The 20,387-nt window shown below is 53.7% G+C and overlaps 1 protein-coding gene across 2 annotated transcripts in view; it reads left to right on the plus strand.

Moving 5' to 3' along the window:
• Positions 1–20,387, plus strand: part of tnrc18 (trinucleotide repeat containing 18) — a 73,329-nt gene that overhangs the window by 12,300 nt on the left and 40,642 nt on the right. For both annotated transcript variants that reach the window (XM_056408144.1, XM_056408145.1), the window contains 18 exons: positions 2,064–2,204; positions 4,508–4,612; positions 4,701–6,398; positions 8,365–8,452; positions 8,552–8,781; positions 9,509–9,655; positions 10,111–10,295; positions 10,956–11,349; positions 11,564–12,511; positions 12,623–12,768; positions 12,891–13,024; positions 13,148–13,258; positions 13,398–13,584; positions 14,321–14,648; positions 15,389–15,604; positions 18,071–18,247; positions 18,678–19,144; positions 19,512–19,643. In XM_056408144.1, the coding sequence (XP_056264119.1) occupies positions 2,064–2,204; positions 4,508–4,612; positions 4,701–6,398; positions 8,365–8,452; positions 8,552–8,781; positions 9,509–9,655; positions 10,111–10,295; positions 10,956–11,349; positions 11,564–12,511; positions 12,623–12,768; positions 12,891–13,024; positions 13,148–13,258; positions 13,398–13,584; positions 14,321–14,648; positions 15,389–15,604; positions 18,071–18,247; positions 18,678–19,144; positions 19,512–19,643 (5,834 nt within the window). The remainder of the gene's footprint in view (positions 1–2,063; positions 2,205–4,507; positions 4,613–4,700; positions 6,399–8,364; positions 8,453–8,551; positions 8,782–9,508; positions 9,656–10,110; positions 10,296–10,955; positions 11,350–11,563; positions 12,512–12,622; positions 12,769–12,890; positions 13,025–13,147; positions 13,259–13,397; positions 13,585–14,320; positions 14,649–15,388; positions 15,605–18,070; positions 18,248–18,677; positions 19,145–19,511; positions 19,644–20,387) is intronic.

A 20,387-nucleotide genomic window follows, 5' to 3' on the forward strand; every position in this document is an offset into this window, starting at 1 on the left:
ATATCTTTTATATTGTCCACCATTCCCTCACTGGATTCAAATTGTCGTTGGCGTGCCGGAAAACGGCGTTCCTGTCTCGTTGCTCGTTGTTGGTGATGAGAACCAAAACTTCTCCAGCTGCTCACACGACACGACTCGACACGCTCAACCGGTGAGGCGGCACAGGAAACGCAGGATGTCGGCGCTGACCGCCAACTTTGTTTAAAAAGGCATCTTCAGAACGGGAAACTTCTGGTTTGTTTACGTCCGCGTATCTCCAGATGTGGAGATGCAGGATTTTCCTTTTGGACGGCGAGGTGTGTGTGTGTGCGTTGCGTGTGTGTGTTAATTAACGACACAGGCTGCTCGTAAGGTGTCTCCTTTTGGAGGTAAAACCTCATTCAGTGTGTGTGTGTGTGTGTTAATGTTCCGAGGCCAAAGGCTCTTCACTGTCTGTGTGTGTGGGGGGTCAGTTTTGCGTGTGTGTATATTCCAAGTTATTGTGTGTGTTCTTTGTTTGCACGCCTGTGGTGTTTTTGCCCATTTTCACACGTGCCCGCCTGAAGCTCCCGCCGGGTCTCTGACTCAAAGTCACTGCAGAGTGTTTGAGTGTTTGCACATGTCGCCTCAGATGAAGCTCCGCCCCCCCGGGCTGTGGGCCGTCCTGATGAACCGGCTCGTTTATTCTGGGACGAGACGTCGCTGCCATGTGTTTATTTAGCTTTTAACGCCGCGTGCCACAACGTCCCATTATATTCGAGAGAAGGCCGACACGATGATCTCATCCAGGTTCATGAACCGAGCTTCAGGTAAAAGAAAGAACGTCTATTTTTAGTTTGGGGGGCAAACTCCCCTTTTAAGCTTCACACACAGACGTAAACACGGTGTCTTTATAAAGCGTTGTGTGGAAGGATCCACCGTCACTGCGTGTGTGTGTGTGTGTGTGTGTCGTGATTAATTGGAAAGCTGCATTTGCTATTGATTTTAAAAAACTGTGTGTGCAGGCGCTGACTGACTGCGGTTTTAATGTACTGATTTAGATGCAGGGGAAACTCAGTGAGCACAGCAGGTCTCTCCCAGATTCCCACGGGACTCATACACACACACACAGTCCCTTCCCCCTCGCCTATATACAGACGGCACCCTTTCCCCTACACACATGGTTAGTTGTATCAGGGGTGTGTGTGTGTGTGTGTGTGTGTGTGTGTGTGTGTGTGTGTGTGTGGGGGGGTTGTGAGACCTTTGCTAAACATGAAACCCTCTCCAGCTATAAGGAGGCTGTGATTGGAGGAGAACGTCAAGGTTCAAAGTTCACCAGTGGTCACACACGCTGGGGCCGGAGTCTAACAAAAACAAACGATAACGGTATCGTACAGATACCAACGGGTTTGGAACTGGTTTTGATGAAGTGTGAGGACGACACGCACGACAACACATCTGCCCACGCATCGCTGTGTGCAGAAGGAGTCAATCTGAAACTAATGTAATAAAGAAAAGATGATATTCAGTGTAAAGTTCAAGTCCTCACTGGCTGAGTTTGTTTTGGGTCAATCTGAGGTCCACAAGAACAACAACCTTTAAACGGACTGAAGTCGTCTCCCTGAAGGCTGACGAAGGGAACGCCGTGTCACTGAATCGAGCAACAATCAGTCCACCGAATAATAATCCGAGCGACCTGTAAGATCGAGTAATATTTCTCAAGCAGAAACTGTTTAGTTGCTCCACATTTGGCTGGTTTGATTTTTTCCAGTGGGAGGGTTTGCTGCTCCTCTTCGTCAGCGCGAAAAATAATATCACCGGGAGACGATGAGGGCGTCCACTCGGGCTCCGGGACGTCGTGATTGGCGTCGTGCGCTCGTTCCTCCGACGCGCCGTGGGCCTCAAACATGTGTCTGTATCGAATGGATTTGTTTTTATTGTGTGTCAAAACCTTCCTCACTTCTTCTGTGGTGTTCAGCCGTCGGTTACGTGGACTGCCCCCCCCCCCCCCCCTCAACTGTCGACCGCGCGACTCTGCTGCGATGTTATTAGTTCGGTACTTGTGGTTGCCATGGTGATCTGACGGTCTTCCTTCTTCTTTCCAGGCGACGCCTTCTCGGCGAGCTCCAGCCCCTTCCTGTCGGGTTACCCCGGCCACTCCCCCATGACCTCTGACCCCGCGTACAGGACGGGCAACCCCAGCGGCCTGCACATGGCCCAGCTCTGGGCGTCGCACGCTCACGAAGGTAAACGGCCTCGGCGACCGCGTCTCTCCGCGCGCTCCCGTCCAAACCCCAGGGGGCGCCTCCTTCTGCTCCTCGTTGCTCACACCGGCTCCTGCTCCATTTCTGTCTGGGCGCTCCCGGCTCCGTCCTATATGCGTCCCGCTTCCCTCTCGTCCTCCACCTGCCGCCTCTTACTTTGGGCTGTCATGCGTTACTGTCATCGATCTTCCTCTCTCTCTTGTTCTTTTTGTTTTTTTGCTTTATTTATTTTTGTATCCTCTTCCCTCCTGACCTAGCTTCTGAACACAGCTTCACAGACACACACACACGGGTATTTATACGTGTGTGTGTCCTCCCCGTGGACCCCTCTTGTCTCTGTGCTCTCCTTATGGGTTCAGTAGGTGATTGAATCTCTGTTCCCTCCTGTCCTTCTGTGTCTCCTTATCAAATCTCGCTGGAGACAAAGGTCAGATGGGGGGGGGGGGGGGGAACGTATCCCGCAGTGCATTTTGGTAAAGGGAGATGGACGAATGAAGTCTATTTTGGGTTCATTTTTTAAACTGATCGCCCCGTGTGATCAGGTTGTGTGTGATTAGTTATTCAAGCTGAAGTTCAGGGCCACTTAAAAGGGTCGCCGTGTGATGCAACGCCTTCTTGGACTCTTAATCGGCTCTTTGGCGACCGCTCCGAGTCCAGAGGGGTCCAGAGGGGTCCGCCTCATGACCCGCCTTTTTTTTTTTTATGGGAAATTTGTGCTGATTCTGTGCTGGCTAAACCATCAGGATGTAATGTGTGTAGCTGCCTCCACACAGATCCATCTAGCTGTCGTCTTTATGCTCCTGGCTTAACTATTCCTCCGCTAACATGCAGACCACGTTTACTGTGACTTTAAACTGGATCAAGTGGGAGAATGTCAATACCTCAACTGAGAGGTAATTAAAGAATACATGCATTGAATGGCTGTGCTGGAAAGAAATGACGACCCTCTATAACATAAAAAACTTAAATTACTACACATACACAAATATGATGTCGACCACCTTTTTTCATCGCTCTGAATTTCAGCCCCCAGCCGAGACGCGGCGAGGTAGACTTTATGTTCAGCCAAAAGACGGAGGGATGAAGAACGGGTGGAGCGTTTGATGCTCGCCTTAAAGTTGAGGCCGAAGAAGCTTCAGAAGCGACTTGCACTGATAAGAGCGGAGTCTTAAGAGCTCGTGGCTAAAGTTACTAAGAGAGAGAGAGAGAGAGAGAGAGAGAGAGAGACCACTCCGGGCAGCAGACGGTGGAGGCCCGGGAACCCCGTGGATCAAAGCTGTTGAGAGATCACGGTTATCTGTCGGGGGAAAGGAAGCTTTGCAAGTAGCTCGTCCCGCCCGCCTCGAGTCCCGTCACTTCATCCGTCTTATATTTCCGTCTCCCTTTTAACCGCTGACGCCCTCGCCACGCGCCTCCTGCAGCGTCACCATTTCCACCTCTCGGAGCGGAGAGCCGCTTATACCTCGGCCGCCCCGCCCGCCGCTTCACGCTGGAAAAAGCGGCGGCGGCGTAATTGATATTTCTCTGAGTGGCCTCAGTGTGTGAGCAGGGAATGTCTCGCCCTCTCTGGGTGGCAGTCCTCTTCTTTTTTACTCTCTTCTTTCACGTGGCGACACCACCTCACTCATAAAATCCAGAGTGCTGCAGGCGGCGCGAGGCGTCGTCTATATTAAGACGCCGTCTCCGAGAGCGGCAGCTGGCTGTCGGGCAGAACATCTCGCTCGGCATCCACCTCGAGCTGAACTCTAAACTCAACTTGTTTGCAGGTGAATGAGACCCTCATTAAAAAAAAGGTGGGCACACGGTGGACCACGATTTAAAAAGTCCTGAACTCTGGTGACGACTCGTCTGCGTCGCACCGACGCCTCTAAAACAGCTCCGACAGAAACTGCAATGTTCTTAAATCATTGTGTGAACCGGTGTTGATCCTCACCTTAAAGGCTTTCCAGGTGGCTAGTATGGCTGCAATAAAAGATTAATTAATTTCTAATCATTTGGTTTAGCAAGTGTGTAGGACCAAAACAGTCTATAAACAAAAGATATTGAATTCATATTAAAAAAGACAAAGGCAGCGTCTGGTGTTCCTCTCAACGAGCTGCCGGTAAACATTGAGCACGTCCTGATGTTCGGTTTGTTGCGCAACAGCAGGCGAGGCTTTTAAAGCCTCCATCACAGCTCCGGGGGCTTTCCAGTAGCTCCTAATGGGACATAAGTTGCTGTATAGTCTCCGTGTTTCTTTAAGCCACATTGTAATGCTGTGTGTATGTGTGTGTGTGTGTGTTCAGGCTACCCTCCGCTGCCGAGCAGCCTGTACTCCAGCCCCTACCTGTCCCTGGGGCACCTGGACCCCCCCTCGCTCTCGCAGCACCCGCTCTACGACTCTCATAAAGGTCAGTGTCTCGCGCTCTCTGATGTCGAGCGTTTCCATTTTGTGTGTGTGTGTGTTAGACTCAGGTTTCTTCCGCTCTGTGTTTTCAGAGGGCTTTTACCTGCCAGCCTCCTTGAGCCAGTTGCCCCTCCACCCTCCGTCTGGCCCTCCGGCCGCCCCCACCAGCTCCACGCCGCCCCAGAGGACGACCCGGGACCTGGGGGCGAGGGACCGCCCTTATCGGGTGGAGCGGTCGAGGGAGGAGCAGAGGCCGCACGGCGTGGTGGACCTGACGCAGGACGGGAGGAGAGACGAGGAGCGCCGGGCGAGGAGCGGCGACCGGGACCGCGAGAAAGAACGGGACACGGACAGAGAGCGGGAGAGCTGTCTCTTCCACCCCCACGAGCAGAAGCCACACCCCCAGCCTTCCGCAGTGCGGCCCAGATCCAGGCCGTCGCCCCCTCGACACCCCTTCGCTTCTGGCGGCGGCGGCGGGCGGTTTCACGGACAAGAAACGGAGCGAGGGGGTCGGGAGGAAGAGGGGGGCTCGCGACCCAACGCCAACGCAAACTCCAAAAACTCAAACTCCCACGCCGAGAAGCCGCGGAGGAACGACTCCGTGGCCACGTCGGCCGGGACCCTCCACGTCTCCTACGCCCTTCCTCCGGCGCTTCAGCCCTCCGCCGCCGGCCCGCCCAGGGACTCGACGAGGGAGCAGCGGGTCAGCGCGCCGACATATGTGCCTTCTGTGGAGGTGTACGACGAGCGGGTCGGGCCCATCCAGATCGCCTCGCAGGCCCGCGACAACAAACACAGGGAGCGGGAGGCGGAGCGGGAGAGCTCCAGGTTTCCCGAGAGGAGCCTGACAGAGCATCCCCGGCTCTCCCAGTCCGGCGACCAAAGCAATCAAAGAGAGGAAGGTTCTGTCATCTGCTCCAACGGGTCCATCGGGAAGCGAGCGCAGGACGCGCCTCACCCCTCGACTCAATCACGGTTCAGTCCGGAAACCAGGGACGTCTCTAAACACTCGATCCGATTGGGCATCGAGCGGGCGGGGGCGGAGCCCAAGTGGAACGCCATCAGCCCGTTGGCCAACTACGCCACCAGTCACATGGCCGCCCTGGCGGCCCAGCATGCGCACTCGCACCCCCCCTCCCCCCACGGCCAGCCCAAACGCACACCGGTGACTCACTCGCCTCACGCGGCCCACCGGCCGGCGAGCAACGCGCACTCCTCCGCCCACGGCCATTCCCCCCAGGCGCAACCCCCCCAACACGGGCGCGCCGGCGAGGAGGCGGGTCAGAGGCGCTACCTGGACCCGTCGGCGCTCTACCGACCCGGCGGGTCGCTGGCGGGAGAGCGGGGCGGGGCGGCGGGGTCGGATCCCGCGGAGGTCTCGGCCATGCAGAGTCTGATTAAGTACAGCGGGAACTTCGCCGCGGAAGGTCCCGGGTCCGCGAGGCACGCCGCGGACGGCCGGGGGCCCTTCGGCGGTCTCGCCAAAGTCGGGACGGACGCCGAACGGGAGAGGGATAAGGAGAGGGAGAGAGACGGGGGCGAGAGGGAGCGAGAGAGGGACAGGGCGTCGGGCGGCTCGGGGCCGTTGAGGATGCCGCCGCAGCTGAAGCGAGAGCAGGAGCGGCCGGACAGCGCCCGCTCGTTTGGCCGGGAGGGCGAGGGCGAGGTGCGCCACCCTCCGGTCGGCATCGCCGTGGCCGTGGCCCGGCAGAGGGACAGCGGGAGCGCCGGCAAGCCGACCGGCGGGCCCTCGGACGCCCAGAGGAGCCTGCTGCAAACCGCCATCAAAGGTGAGCACGTCTCGCGTGAGCAGAGGGACGCCGGCGGCGCCTCGTCACGGGAAACGTCGTTTGCGTGTAAAAGATGGCGGCGCGAAAGGAAGCGAGACGCAAACGACGTCGTGTTCACCGCAGTGAGAAACGCTCGCAGGAGTCACACCAGGCATTTTGTGTTTTGATAGATTTCTGGCAAGTTGAACCAAGTATTCTTAATTCATGAGGTAAAAATAGATAAATGTCTAATGTATTTCCTTTTGCTTTCACCCCCCCCCCCCCCCCCCCCCTTAGTTAAATGAACCGGCAGCACATGATTCCTCATTCTGGTTCCCATGAATAATGGAGGATTCATTTTCTTCTGGATCAGAGTCGTGTTTCCTCGGCCTCCTTGTTTGACTTTGAGGTCTTCATATGCACCATTGGAATCGTAACCCCCCCCCCCCCTCCTCCTCGATCTCCCCAAATGACTCTGTCATGGGTTGTATTTAGTTTAAAAAGGCTCCTTTTTTGGCGAGTGCCGGCTCTTATGGGCTGCATAGCAATTCCTGCCATCCAGCTCTATTCTTGTACGCCAAGGTCATTCAGCCACAGCTCTCTCTCTCTCTCTCTCTCTCTCCCTCTCCATTTCGCCGTCTTCTTTCTCCCGGTTTCTGTTTCTCTCTCGGCTCCATGTTTTCTCCGTTCTCTTTTCACTGCGTTTGAATGCCTCTCCCTTCCCCGTGCTTCCTTCCTCTCCGAGGAGGCCTTTTGTGGCGGCACCCTCTCCTTGTCCCAACTCAGGCCCCCCTGATTCCCCCCCCCCCTCTCTCTCTTCACTCTTTTCTTCAGCGCTCCCACCACCCTCTCTGCATTAAACATGTCATTACAGAGCGCTGCTAAAAGCTACAAACAAGCCTTGAATTACAATAAGACCATGGGTGCGTTGCTAAGCAATGGATCACTCTTGTGTGTGTGTGTGTGTGTGTGTGTATGCCTGTTGTGGGTGTTTATTCATTTTGTTGCTCGAGCAGAGCGATTGGTCTGAGCGCATCACTCCCTCGCTCTCTGGGAAGAGCTCTAAATAAACAGCACCGGATTTTCGCAGAAACCACAATTAGACGGACGGATGAGTGGATGGATGGAAGAAGGCAGGAAGGAGAGGAAGGGGAGGGGCTTAATGATAAGAAATGAAGAGAAGGATGTAGATCGATAGGTTGATGGGAGACAGGGAGAGAGAGATGTATGGTAGTAAAGAAGTGAAAAGAGTGAGATATGGAGGGGGGGGGCAGCGCTAATCGCTGGCTTACTGATGCAGAGGATAGCATGTGGGACAGGCTCCTTGTAACCTTGGTAACAGTCCGGAAACCTTTTCCGCCGAGCATGTCAGGGATTGTTAAAGTCCCTCGTCCCTTTACGGGTTACACACACACACACAAACACATTACACACACACACACACACACACTCACTCGTATGAAAAACGTTCTGCTGCTCGGGGACCGTCGGCGAGATGGAAGAGGGTTAACGGCAAAGAGGGCGAGGAGCAGAACCTCATGTTTATTCTGGACTGCTTGGTTGAGCGCGGCTTTTTATTCTCTCTGTGTGTGTGTGTGTGTGTGTGTGTTGTCTCCTGTGGCACTAGATTATGAACTGATAAGGGCCGTCACTCAGTGTTGTGTCTTTGTTCAGTCTGTGTGCACACTGGCCCAACATTTTATTTTTAGCTTCCACTCTTGTTTTGACGCGCTCTGTCGTGTCACCATTATATAGCCTCTCTCTCTCTCTCTCTCTCTCTTTCTCTCCCCCACCACTCCTCTGCTGTCACTCTCTCTCTCTCTCTCTCTCCACATTATTGCCTCCGCTTACCTCGGCCCTCCTGTCTGTCTTCTGTATTTCCTCTGATGCATATTACATGTGGGGTCAGGCTTTATAGGCTCCCGGGGGCCTCGGCGATGGCGGCGCAGCCACTAAACATCTTCTTCTGCCCCTGAACTCGTTACAGATGAGGAGCGCGGGGAGGAGCGCGGCCGTCACCACGATGACAGACTACTGGCCGGCCGGCTGGAGCGCGAGCAGGAGAAAGTGCTCCGGTAATAAGCCGTCGACCCCGGCCCCGACAAAACGATCGTGCGTCTTCTCGTCCATTCGACTCGGATGTTGACGTGGCGTGCGTCTTGTCGTCCCCCCAGAGAGTCCAAGGAGCTGTCTGAGTTCACCCAGATGCACCCCGCCCCGATGTCCAGCGGCCTGACGCCCGGCATGATGACGCCCAGCCTCATGACCTCCAACCTCATGGTCACGGGAGGGGCCGCCCTGGCGGGGGCGGGGCAGTGGCCTCCCGACCCCTCGACTCTGACCTCTCACCCCTGGATGCCCCGACCCGGAGCCCCCCCTGTCTGGCTCTCCAGCTCCTCGTACAGTACGTGAACTCACGCTCTTATTTCATTGTTCTCGAAATTGTCCCCGACATTCCCACGTGACACCGAGGTCGGGCTCGTGTTTTTGAGATTTTAAATTTTATGGCGAGAATGAATCGGCACATATTTTTTGGGGGGTAAACAATTGATTTTAAAGTCGTTCACAAACTAAATTCCAAACATTAAGAAATTGTAACTTTAATTCTTGCTGCTTTTTCATCTGTATAATAATCTGAATATCACTCGAAGCTTTTGGACTGAAACGAGCGGCCGCATGCACGACAGAAGAGTTCACGCGTGGGAGGCCGGCGACCTTGTGAGCGACCTTGTGAAGTGGTCGCACCGGCAGCGCTCGCCCTTTTCAGAGAGCAGTTACGTCTCGCTCTCTTGTCGGCGGCGTTATCCAACCTGGTGCTTAACACTAAACAGTCTAAATCAGGTCAGCGCCGGAGCGTGGCGTGCTTTTGAAAAATGCTCCATGCGCCCGCGTGGCCTTCTGTGATTGGTGGAGCAGGAGTGGGAGGATCCGTCTCCGTCCGTCCAGCGGCTCGTTCAGCCGGGGTCAAGGCCCACGGACATTCTTGATCTTTGCGGGACATTCCTGCTCTGCCAACGCGCCAGAAATAACAGCATCGGGGGGACACACACACACACACACACACACGCTCTCTCATACTTGCATTTAAATGCCCCACTCTCACATGTTTCATTCTTTTTCTTCTCACTCAGGTCTGGGTCCTTCCTCGATCCACCAGAGCCTCCCCCCGGACTACCCCCCCTCTCTGCAAGGCGCCATGCCCCCCCACTACCAGTTTGCCAGGGACCCGCAGTCTGGACAGCTAATAGTCATCCCCGCTGAACACCTGTCACACTACGGTATGAACACGCTCTCGCTGTGTGTGTGTGTGTGTGTGTGTTCCCAAGTACGAGTGCATGCTTCTGGTTTGCCAATTTCACTGCTATTAATCTAATTTTTTTGCGATAAGACATGATTGCCATGTTCATTCTGAAACAGATGTTCGTGCTGCTAATTCCTGAAAACAAATGAGAGCGTATCCAACGGGATTGACGGCCTCCATATGTCGCCGTGCGCGGCGTGCCAGTAGTTCTTTTGTTTCTGATCCTCTTCTGCAAAGAGAAAACAAGCTAACGGGATGACATGTCATAAACCGAGACCAGGGACGCCATATGTGGATGTATTGGTTCATCCAATAGCGGGTTAACCATACTCTATATATTGTTGGAAGGGTTGGCAAAGGCTAGCCGCTTAATGTCTTCATCTTTTAACGTGCTGCCAAATAAAATGCCACTGACCCCTCCTCGCCCCGCAGGAGGAGATGTCCTGGAGCGCGGAGCCCCGGTGTGGCCGGGGGTGTACGGCGCCGGCAGCTCTCTGCAGCACGCGGCCCAGCTGCAGCTGCTCTCCCAGCAGCAGATGCTCCGGCAACAGGAGCTGCTCATGATCCAGCAGCACACGGCGCAGGTCCTGGAGCTGCAGAGGAACGCTCAGCTCGTCGTGAGTGGGGTTGTTTTTAAATGCACGCGTATCGAAGAAAACTACGTCATTCAAACCCCCGTCTTCCATAACATTTACATACCTGTGCGCGTATGTGTCCGCCGGCGTACCCAGACGGACGTAAAACGCGGCGTTCCTGCAGCCGCGGGAGACTTTTATGGGCGTAACATCACAAACACACCTCACATCAGCAATAAACACACACACATCCTGGAGAGGAGTGGAGAGCTAGAAGAGAGACAAATGATATCGCTCACGCACATAAACCCATTCCACGAAGAGTTACTGCAATACTATCATAAATAAAGTATGAGGCGGATATTCTGTTTTCTACGTATCGTCAACTAATCCCAAAACTCTCTGACTTCCCTACATCTCCTGTCAGTTGCCCTCGAACCCGCTGCTCCATACTGATCTCAAGCTTTAAAAAATATGTTTTTTATTTATCTTAATATATATATATATATACACACACACTGTCACACATTTTATAAGCATCGTAAAGTTGTATAACACGTTCAATAAACAGTCGCTCGGCACTTCCTGCAGCTGCAGGAGAAGTCGAGCCAGGAAGTCTGAACAATGCGACCGCTCGCTCGTCTTTACACCCTGGAGCGAAGGCGTGTCACTCCACTGAAGCCGCCTCCCCCTCTGTCTCAGGAGCGCCTCAAGGCCGGCGAGCACCGGCCGGAGATGGACGACAAGGCGGACAAGCGGACCGCCGACCCCAAGCCTCGGCCCTCCTCGCTGTCGTCCCCGTCTCCCTCGCCCATCCCGCACCACCACCGCAAGCCCCCGCCCCTCTCTCGCTCGCCGACTCCGTCTACCTCCTCGCTCGGCCCGCTGCCCTCGCCGGTCGCCGCCCTCAAGTCGGAGGAAGGCGGGCAGCAGAGGGCGTCGTCTCACCCGCCGGCGCCGCCGCCTCACCCGCCGTCCCCCCGTTCGGCCTCGCCGCCGTCGTTCTCGCCGCGGCGGCCGAAACTGGAGGCGGGGCGGCGGGAGCAGAGAGAGGGGCAGAAGGCGACGTCGGCGACGTTTCAAGGCAGCTACTCTGGTGAGTCTGGAGGGATCGAACGGCCGGACGTTGAGCTGCTCGGTCGCCATGAGAGACTCGCCATGTTTCCAGGTTGTTCTTCAGCTCTCGGTTTGTCGGGCTTCAGACCGTGCCGAGTGTTTGTGAGACGTGTGTCTGATGGTTTCATGATATTGATATTGGATTCATCTATTCGGGACTCCTAACTTCCTTTTTTCATTTCTGCTTGTGACAGATCTCCCTCACGGTTACCCCTACCAGTCCATCGCCGCCCCGTACGGCTCCCCTTACCCCCCCTATCACGTCCCAGCTGCCTCTGCTGCAAACACAGAGGTGGTCCCGCCCCACCGCTCCCGCTCTCCCGCCGCCGCCGCCCCGTTGCCCTCGGCCCACCTCCTCCATTCAAGGCTGCTGGACGCTGACGTCAAGCCGCAGAAACTAGAGCCGTCCAAAACGAGCTCGTTCCTGAAGCAGGAAGCGGGTACGGAGCGGCCGCTGCTCGACATGACGCCGGACCACCGGGGTCCTCGCCGTGGTCTCCCAGAAGACCACGGCGACCCGAAGCCCCAAACTCAACCGCTGCCTCTGCTCGTGCCCGGCCCTCCGCGGCTTCTAAGCGAGAGACCGGAGGAAGTCGGGCGGAAGGACGAGGAAGTCGGGCAAATAAAAACGGAGGCGTCGTCGTACTCTTACCCCCCGCCGCCTCCGCTCACGAAGGTTGAGCCCAAACCAGAGGTCATCCGAGATCCAGGACAATTCTCGCCGTGCGCCGCCGCCGCAATTTCCGACCGCCGGATCTCGTCTCAGACGTGTCCGCCGCTGGAGCGGATCCCCGGCGCGGCGTGCGAGCGAGAGCAGCCGGACGCTCGGATCCACTCGCTCGCGCCCGGCCCAAAAGAACACGTCAACGAAGCTCCCGCGTATCCTCCTCCGCCCTCCGTCTCGCCGCTCCCGCTGGTCATCGGACCCGAGGACCCCATGGCTGGGATGTTCGCTCTGCTGGCGGCCAGCGAGATGGCCCAGGCCCGCCCCGACACGCTGCCCACCCTGACGCTCATCGGACACGCGTCCAGCGGGGCGGACCGCAGCAGCACGGGGGCTCTGGAGATGGTGGCGCTGGACGGGATGGCGCTGCTCAGCCAAATGGCCCAGCGGGAGATGGAGCACATTCGCCTGGAGCAAGGTGAGCAGAGAGGGGGACAAGGGAAGGAGATGTACAAGAGGGGTTGATATTATACACGAGGGAAACACATGTATAGTTCTAATTGTTGTATATCCTCTATATCCCGTTCAGATATGACGTTAGAGGGTCTGGACTCCCTCCTGAAAGCCAGCAGGCAGATTCTGTTGGAGGCCATCGAGAAACAGTCCCACGTCGACCTGCCCCGAACGCTGGACCCCAACAAGAAGTACAGCTGGAGGCAGAGGAAGGAGGAGCCGGTAACGAGGAGATGAAGACCACCGGTCACCTGAAGACGGTAGAACAGCCAGTCGGTGAAACATCGTGACACCTTTTTGTCTCTCTCTCTCCCCCCCCACCCCCCTCCTCCTTTCCTCTGCAGTTGTACGGTAAATTGTCCGTGGACGTGCTGGACGCGGTGGAAGTGGAATACCGCATCCACCTGGCCGAGCTGCAGAGCACCTACAGGGAGAAGCAGCGAGATCTGAGCAAGCTGCAGCGGCGCCGAGACAAGCGGTGAGCGCCCCGACGCACCGCCATCGGCACGTCACGCCGTTTAGAAAACATGTTCCCACGACGCCACTCGTCCCTAACTCCTCATCCCTAACTCCTCATCCCTAACTCCTCTGTGTGTGTCAGGGAGAGGCAGCAGGAGGATGAGAGGCGGAGTCTCACCAGGCGGGGCAGAGGACGACCCAGGAAGAGGAAACACTTAGCCACGCCTCCCAAACTGGACAGCAGGCCTGTAAAGTGAGTGAGAGCTCCACCTTCATCCAGCAATCTTTCTTTTCTTCTTTCTTTTCTTTCTTTCTTTCTTTCTTTTCTTTCTTCCACTTGTACACTTTTTTTCTGGTTTGGCCAAAGCAGAGTAAATATCCCAATTTCTCAGGGTGGGTAGGACCCTGCAATACTCCGAGGACTCTGAAGCTGGGGACGGACAGAAAAAGAAGTTCCGGGTGTCTCGAGAAGAGGAGGAGATGGAGGCGGGAAGTGGAGGAGTGAAGATGAAGAAGAAGAAAAAGAAGAAGAAGAAGAGCTGGAATGATTCAGAACCATCCACCAGTTACGGTCTGGAGGTAGGCGTCTTGTTGTTGGTGTTGACGCTCGCCGCGTGACATCGATGTTCACGGTGCTAAACAATGTGACTTGACAACGTGACTTGACAACGTGACTTGACAACGTGACTTGACAACGTGACTTAACAACGTGACTTGACAACGTACCGTAACAACGTGACTTAACAACGTGACTTAACAACGTGACTTCACAATGTGACTTCACAACGTGACTTGACAACGTGACTTGACAACGTGACTTGACAATGTGACTTGACAACGTGACTTCACAAAGTACCTTGACAACGTGACTTGACAACGTGACTTAACAACGTGACTTCACAACTTGACTTCACAACGTACCGTGACAACGTGACTTGACAACGTGACTTAACAACGTGACTTAACAACGTGACTTAACAACGTGACTTCACAACGTACCTTGACAACGTGACTTGACAACGTGACTTGACAACGTGACTTCACAACGTGACATGACAACGTGACTCGACAACGTGACTCGACAACGTGACTTGACAACGTACCTTCACAACGTGACTTGACAATGTACCTTCACAACGTGACTTGACAACGTGACTTGACAACGTACCTTCACAACGTGACTTGACAACGTGACTTGACAACGTGACTTGACAACGTGACTTGACAAAGTACCTTGACAATGTGACTTGACAACGTGACTTAACAACGTGACTTCACAACGTGACTTCACAACGTGCCCCCGTGGTGTCGCCAGGTGTTGAAGGTGAAGCGCGGCCTCGAGAGCGAGCAGGAGCAGCAGCTGGCGTCCGACCTCGACCGGGCGCTCTCGCTCTCGCAGCTCAGCTCGCTCGCCGCTCCTCGCAAATTCGCCTTCGCCTCCAAGTCCGACAGGCCGAAGGGAAAGTCGGCGGAGGGTCGGGCGGCGGAGCGCGGCATCCACTCGTCCTTCGCCGCCAAGGCGGGGAAACACAAGGCGGACGCCAAGGCCTCCTCCGCTCTGGAGAGCGCCCGGAAGGTGAAAGGTCAGAAGAACAACGCTGTGTTCTCTCCGATGAGATCAGAGCTCAGCAGCTGCTCCAACAGTGAGTACCTGAACACACGTTAGACTCTGCTGGGCAGGAAGTGGCCGTCCGACGTTTCACCGTCAACACACACACGCACGCACACACATACACACACACACACACACACACACTCATGTTCAGAGACGCCACCAGATTCACACATGGGAACAAAAAGTGTTCTGACTCGTCTTGTTATACGGAGCGTATTCACACTCGGTAGACTCGTTCTCTTGGGACATTGTGGCATAAACAACTATTTAATAGTTGTTTTTTAAAATGGTAGCACATCAGGTCATCTAGCCGAGTCCAGGATTTCTTTCTTTTCCTTTTCTTTATTTTATTTCCTTTCTTCCATTTTCTTTTTAAAATTCTTTTATTTCCTTTCTTTTCATTTCTTACTTTTCTTCTTTCTTTTCTTTTCTTTCTTTCTTTTTGTTATTTTCTTTTCTTTCCTTTTCTTTCAACACAGTTTCATGTTCACATTAACGTCACTCACGCGTTCAAATCAGATTCATAAATGGGGGGAAAAAAGTATTGTGACTCATCTTGTTGTACGGAGTATATTCCCACTCGGTAGACTCGTTCTCCGGGGACATTGTGGCATATACAATTATTTAATAGTGTAATGGTAGAACATCAGGTCATCTAGTCTAAAGTCTTGTAACCAGGTTTAGATCGGAGGTGGCCGCGTCCCGGCGATGCCTCGGTGTCCGACTCCTTCCCCTCATGAATGATTAACCGCACTCTCTCTGCACCAGACTCAGATTCAGAGGAGCACAGTTCTGCTCGGTGGGGCTGGCCCCCTCTCTCAGGGACGCGCCCTCACGACAACCCGGCCAGGAAGAGGCGATCGGCGGCGGCGGCGCCCGCGCCCCTGCTGTCCGGCGCGAAGGCTCAGAAGAAGAAACACAAGCACTTATCGCTGCTGCTGGAGGAGGCCGGCCTCAGCTCCTCCGACGACTCCTTCGACCAAGGTTACTGACCCGATCTTACAGCTCCTCCTCGCCGGCGAGCCCGCGGCGCGGCGCTGAGCCTCACCGCAGCTCGTGTCTTTGTTTGCGTTCAGCCGTTGTCCGGCTGCTCTAGCTCGACCATCCCCTACCTCTCTCTCTCTCTCTCTCTCTCGCTGCTGGCTTCTCTACCGAGAGGCCTTTTTTTATATAAACGAAACAAAACAAATTCTATTTCTATGGTGTTTTTTGTTTTTTTATTATTGCCTGGATTGCCAACAGTTTTAAAATTATTATTTTTAGCATTTTGTACATTGAAAACAAATTGTGTGAATTGTGCGATTCTTTCATAAAGTTGTATTGCAGTTTGGTCCTCTGAGCTTTATTAAAGGTGTCGATGTGATCGGCACAGAAAGCGAAGCGCTGTGGTCCTCGTGTCTGCTTCATCCGTCTGTCCGTCTGTCCAGCTGCACCTCACACATCCTCTAGACCGCTCTGTTCCTCAAATATCCCGTTTGCTCCTTCTGGCAAAGGCTGGAAAAACACATTTATATATATAAATATATATATATACGTAGGAGATCAGCTCAGAGCACACAGACGATTCTGGAAGGACGGATGAGACGTTTGTGTCATAAAACATCAAAAGAGAAATAGTTGATCTTTGGAAATTTATTAAATGTGTCCTGCTGATGTGGTTCAGTGTTTCGATGTGGATCCCGACGTCTTGATGGTACCAATCATATTTAAATGCTGGGGATATTTGGACAATAGAGCCCCTCTGTCTACTAAACCTTCAAATAACCCTTTTCCCTTTTTACGTTACTCTCTCAGACATCTTGCTTTGTCCTTCGCCCCTTCGCCTTTGCACCTCCCCCCCCCTCCTTGTCCTCCCTACCCATGATGCATTGAGTGTCTCAGCCTGTTCCATGTGCTTGTGCTGCTGCTGCTGCATTACAGACGCTTGGCAAGGACTAGCGCAGCCTTGCTTAAGCTCGGCTGTGCTAAGGCCTCGCCCCTGCCCCGCCCCCCCTGAGGCCACACCCCTGTCGCCTGCTCTGTAAGTAGGAAGTGCCCCTTCCTCTACTCTTTATTCACCGCTAAAATGGACCGTGTTTTTAAATTGAACCACGTACACAGAATATTAGCTTTTTTTTCTCTCCTTTACTTTAAATTTACTTTTTTTTAATAAATAGAAGTCTTTATCGAGAGCCGCGGTCGCCTCCGCTTCCCCAACTTCACGTCTCCTGGTGGCTTGTAAAAAGTCCACCGGGAGACTTTTGGGGCTCTGCCTGGGAAAGAGGATGTCGCCATGGTTACTCGAAGCTGACACCAACATTACATCGAAGGGGCCTCACAGGGCTGTCCTCTCAGTGCCTGCTTGTTGTATCGTCTGCCTGTTTCCGTTAACACGGTGGATTCACTGAACAACGTGTACCGTAACAAATTCTGAGTAAATATGTATTTCAGAAAGTAAATGGCTTCATAAAAAGAAAAAAAGCCGTGTAAATGAAATCGAGCTTTATTGTTTTGGCTAAAGAGCGTCTTCACATCGCCGCGACATCGTCTGGTTTACGCTCGCCTCCTTTGGTTCACGTCCTGCCGTGATGACCACGTCTACTCTGGTCAGCACCACCGCTCTGTAGGGGCTCTGGTGGGATGGCGGATCATGTGATGGCCGCCGCTTTACACCTCCATGTCATTAAGACCAAAAAGACCAACCGTTGTGCTGTGAATCATCCACCATGTTAACGCTCTAACCCGCGAGGAGACGCCTCTCTGTTGCCATGGACCTGCCTGCTCACACCTTCCCACACGCAGCGCATCAGCAGTGTGCGCTCCTTTTGCCTTTATGCGTGTGTGCGCTCGTGTGTTCGTGTGTGTGTGTGTGTGCCTGGGCTGTCAGACTTTGAGGAAGAAGGAAGCTGTTTTTCACTTCTCCCTGTGTCACATTCCCCTGAGGTTTTTCATTTTTATAAATAATAAATGATAATGGAGTCAGAGTTTCAGCTCACGTGTGTGTGTGTGTGTGTGTGTGTGTGTGTCTCTCTCTCTGTGTGTGTGGGTGAGTGTGTGTCGGTCAGCCTGGCTCACATGCATGTTTGTGGTAAATCTCATATTTTCCTGCTCTATGTAGCTTACACAGCATTACAGTGTGAGAGCACGCTGCTGTGGTTTGGACTCTCTCTCGCTCTCTCTCTCTCTCCTGTCATCTCTGATCAACTTGTGTGTGTTTACTCTGTTTTTGTTTAGTCCGGGCTCCTACATGGGCTTAATTTAGTCTCTTGTATTTATTGGATCGTCTTAAAATGTATATTGATCACATTTCTTTGAATTCATCTTCTCAGAAGTGCAGTCTTCAGTTGGTAGGAAATGGAAGTAGAAGGTGATTTGATAGGAAATGGAAGTAGGAAGTGATTTGATCTTTGACCCCGGATCGACGCTGCAGCCACAGTCGTCTCTGAGCTGACGGTCTTCTCCCTGAAACAGAAACGTCCGAGGATGAAGACGACGAGGAAGAGTCCGACTCGGACGCCGAAGATGGCGGCTGCGAGGAGAGCGGGCTCGGCCTGCTGGCCCGGTTCGCGGCGAGCGCGCTCCCCGTCTGCTCCACGCCGCTGAGCTTGTTCCACGACGGCAAACAACGCAGCAGGCAAAGCACTCTGGGTAAAAAAAATAAGAACCGAGTTGCATGTGACATCGCACCAATAGCGTCGATGAATATGGATTACATATAATAATAATAAACTAGAAACTGACGTGGCTCTCAATAAAACGAGACGCTGAGCTGCTGCCGTCTCATTTCACAGATTTCACTTTTCTGTCTATTTGGGATTTTTTAGTTTATGTGGTTGAGCCGTTTCACCGCCTGAGTGATCGTTGAGGATTATATTATTGATTGTTGGTTAATTATTCATTTATTTCTAATTGTCACATCAGGCTGCATGTATTCAGTCTTCAATTATGTATTAGTTTTAAATTGATCAATAGTCCTATTAGCAGAGTTATTGATTTCATAAGATCTAAAACCTGAGTTTATTACTGCATGATTTATTTCCTGTGTTTTCACACCACGTGACCTCTGCTCCTCCGTCAGGGTCCTCTGAGTGCGAGTGGTCAGACTTTGGGTCCGACCTGCGCCTGAGGAAGTTTCCCTCTCTGCTGCACGGCAAACGCTCCGCCCCCGAGCTCCCCCTGTTGCCCCCGGCAACCCGCCGCATCGACCAGACCAGCCCCTCCAAGCGGGACGACGTGCCGCCGGCCAAACGCAAGCCGCCGCCGCCGCCGCCCAAACCCACGCTGCGCTCGCCGCGGCCGTTCAGCTTCGACCTCCCCGCCTCCGGCTTCGGGGGCTTCAGCGAGGACGAGGGCTGGACGCGGCGGCGCAGCGAGAGGATCTTCCTCCACGACGCCACCGCCTCGGCCAATCAGACGCCCGCGTCGGCCACCGCTTCCACCAGTCAGAGCTCCTCCTCCTCCAGCTCGGCCCCGCCCCCAACCCCGAAGCCGGTCTGCAGACCCAAACCCTCTCCGCCCGGCAGGGAGGGGAAAGACGCGGTGAAGGTACGTCAATAATCCACCAGGTTCTTAAATCACCAACGAGCCGGAAAAACAAAGAGACTCTTTCCTCCCACCTCTCCTCCCTCAAACTCTGGTTCCCTCGCATCCTTTTGTCTCCCTCGACACCGTGTGTGTGTGTGTGTGTGTGTGCCAGCAGGGTTTCCTAGTTCTTCAGCCACTGCCGCGCTCCCCTGCTGTCTGTGTTGTGTTTCTGACAAGAAAGGACAACTGCAGGCGGCCTGGCAGCATCCCACCCTCAGTGTGTGTGTGTGTGTGTGTAACGTTGTAAATCTGTCCCCTACCTCCTCGCTGCAGCCGGTCCTATGCATGTGTTTAACTGGGTGCGTTGTGACTTTTTTGAAATCATAAGAAGAGGCCGAAGGACGCTCCTCTGCCCGTGAGCCCGTCCGCTGCGTGCGGTCCAATCCCAGACGCCCCAGCGCCGCCGAGCCTCGGCCCGCCATGCAAGAGCCAACCGAAGGTCAAGCCCAAGGCCAGAGAGGTCAGTGTGTGATGGATCAGATGCCTTCATGGATGTGAACTTAATTATCCTAGCAAGGACAAAACCATAACGATTAAATGGTCAGGCCTACGTTTGTTGTTACCTCTAGCTTGTGTTGTTACCTCTAGCTTGTGTTGTTACCTCTAGCTTGTGTTGTTACCTCTAGCTTGTGTTGTTACCTCTAGCTTACCTCTAGCTTGTGTTGTTACCTCTAGGTTGTTACCTCTAGCTTGTGTTGTTACCTCTAGCTGGTGTTGTTACCTCTAGCTTGTTGTTACCTCGTTGTTATGTTGTTACCTCTAGCTGGTGTTGTACCTCTAGCTGGTGTTGTTACCTCTAGCTGGTGTTGTTACCTCCTCTAGCTGGTGTTGTTACCTCAGCTTGTGTTGTTACCTTTGTTACCTCTGTGTTGTTACCTCTAGCTGGTGTTGTTACCTCTAGCTGGTGTTGTTACCTCTAGCTTGTGTTGTTACCTCTAGCTTGTGTTGTTACCTCTAGCTGGTGTTGTTACCTCTAGCTTGTGTTGTTACCTCTAGCTTGTGTTGTTACCTCTAGCTGGTGTTGTTACCTCTAGCTTGTGTTGTTACCTCTGTGTGTGTTACCTCTAGCTTGTTGTTACCTCTAGCTTGTGTTGTTACCTCTAGCTGGTGTTGTTACCTCTAGCTGTACCTCTTGTTACCTCTAGCTTGTGTTGTTACCTCTAGCTTGTGTTGTTACCTCTAGCTGGTGTTGTTACCTCTAGCT

This window comes from Pseudoliparis swirei, chromosome 23 (assembly GCF_029220125.1).
Source record: "Pseudoliparis swirei isolate HS2019 ecotype Mariana Trench chromosome 23, NWPU_hadal_v1, whole genome shotgun sequence".
Taxonomy (NCBI): Eukaryota; Metazoa; Chordata; class Actinopteri; order Perciformes; family Liparidae; genus Pseudoliparis; species Pseudoliparis swirei.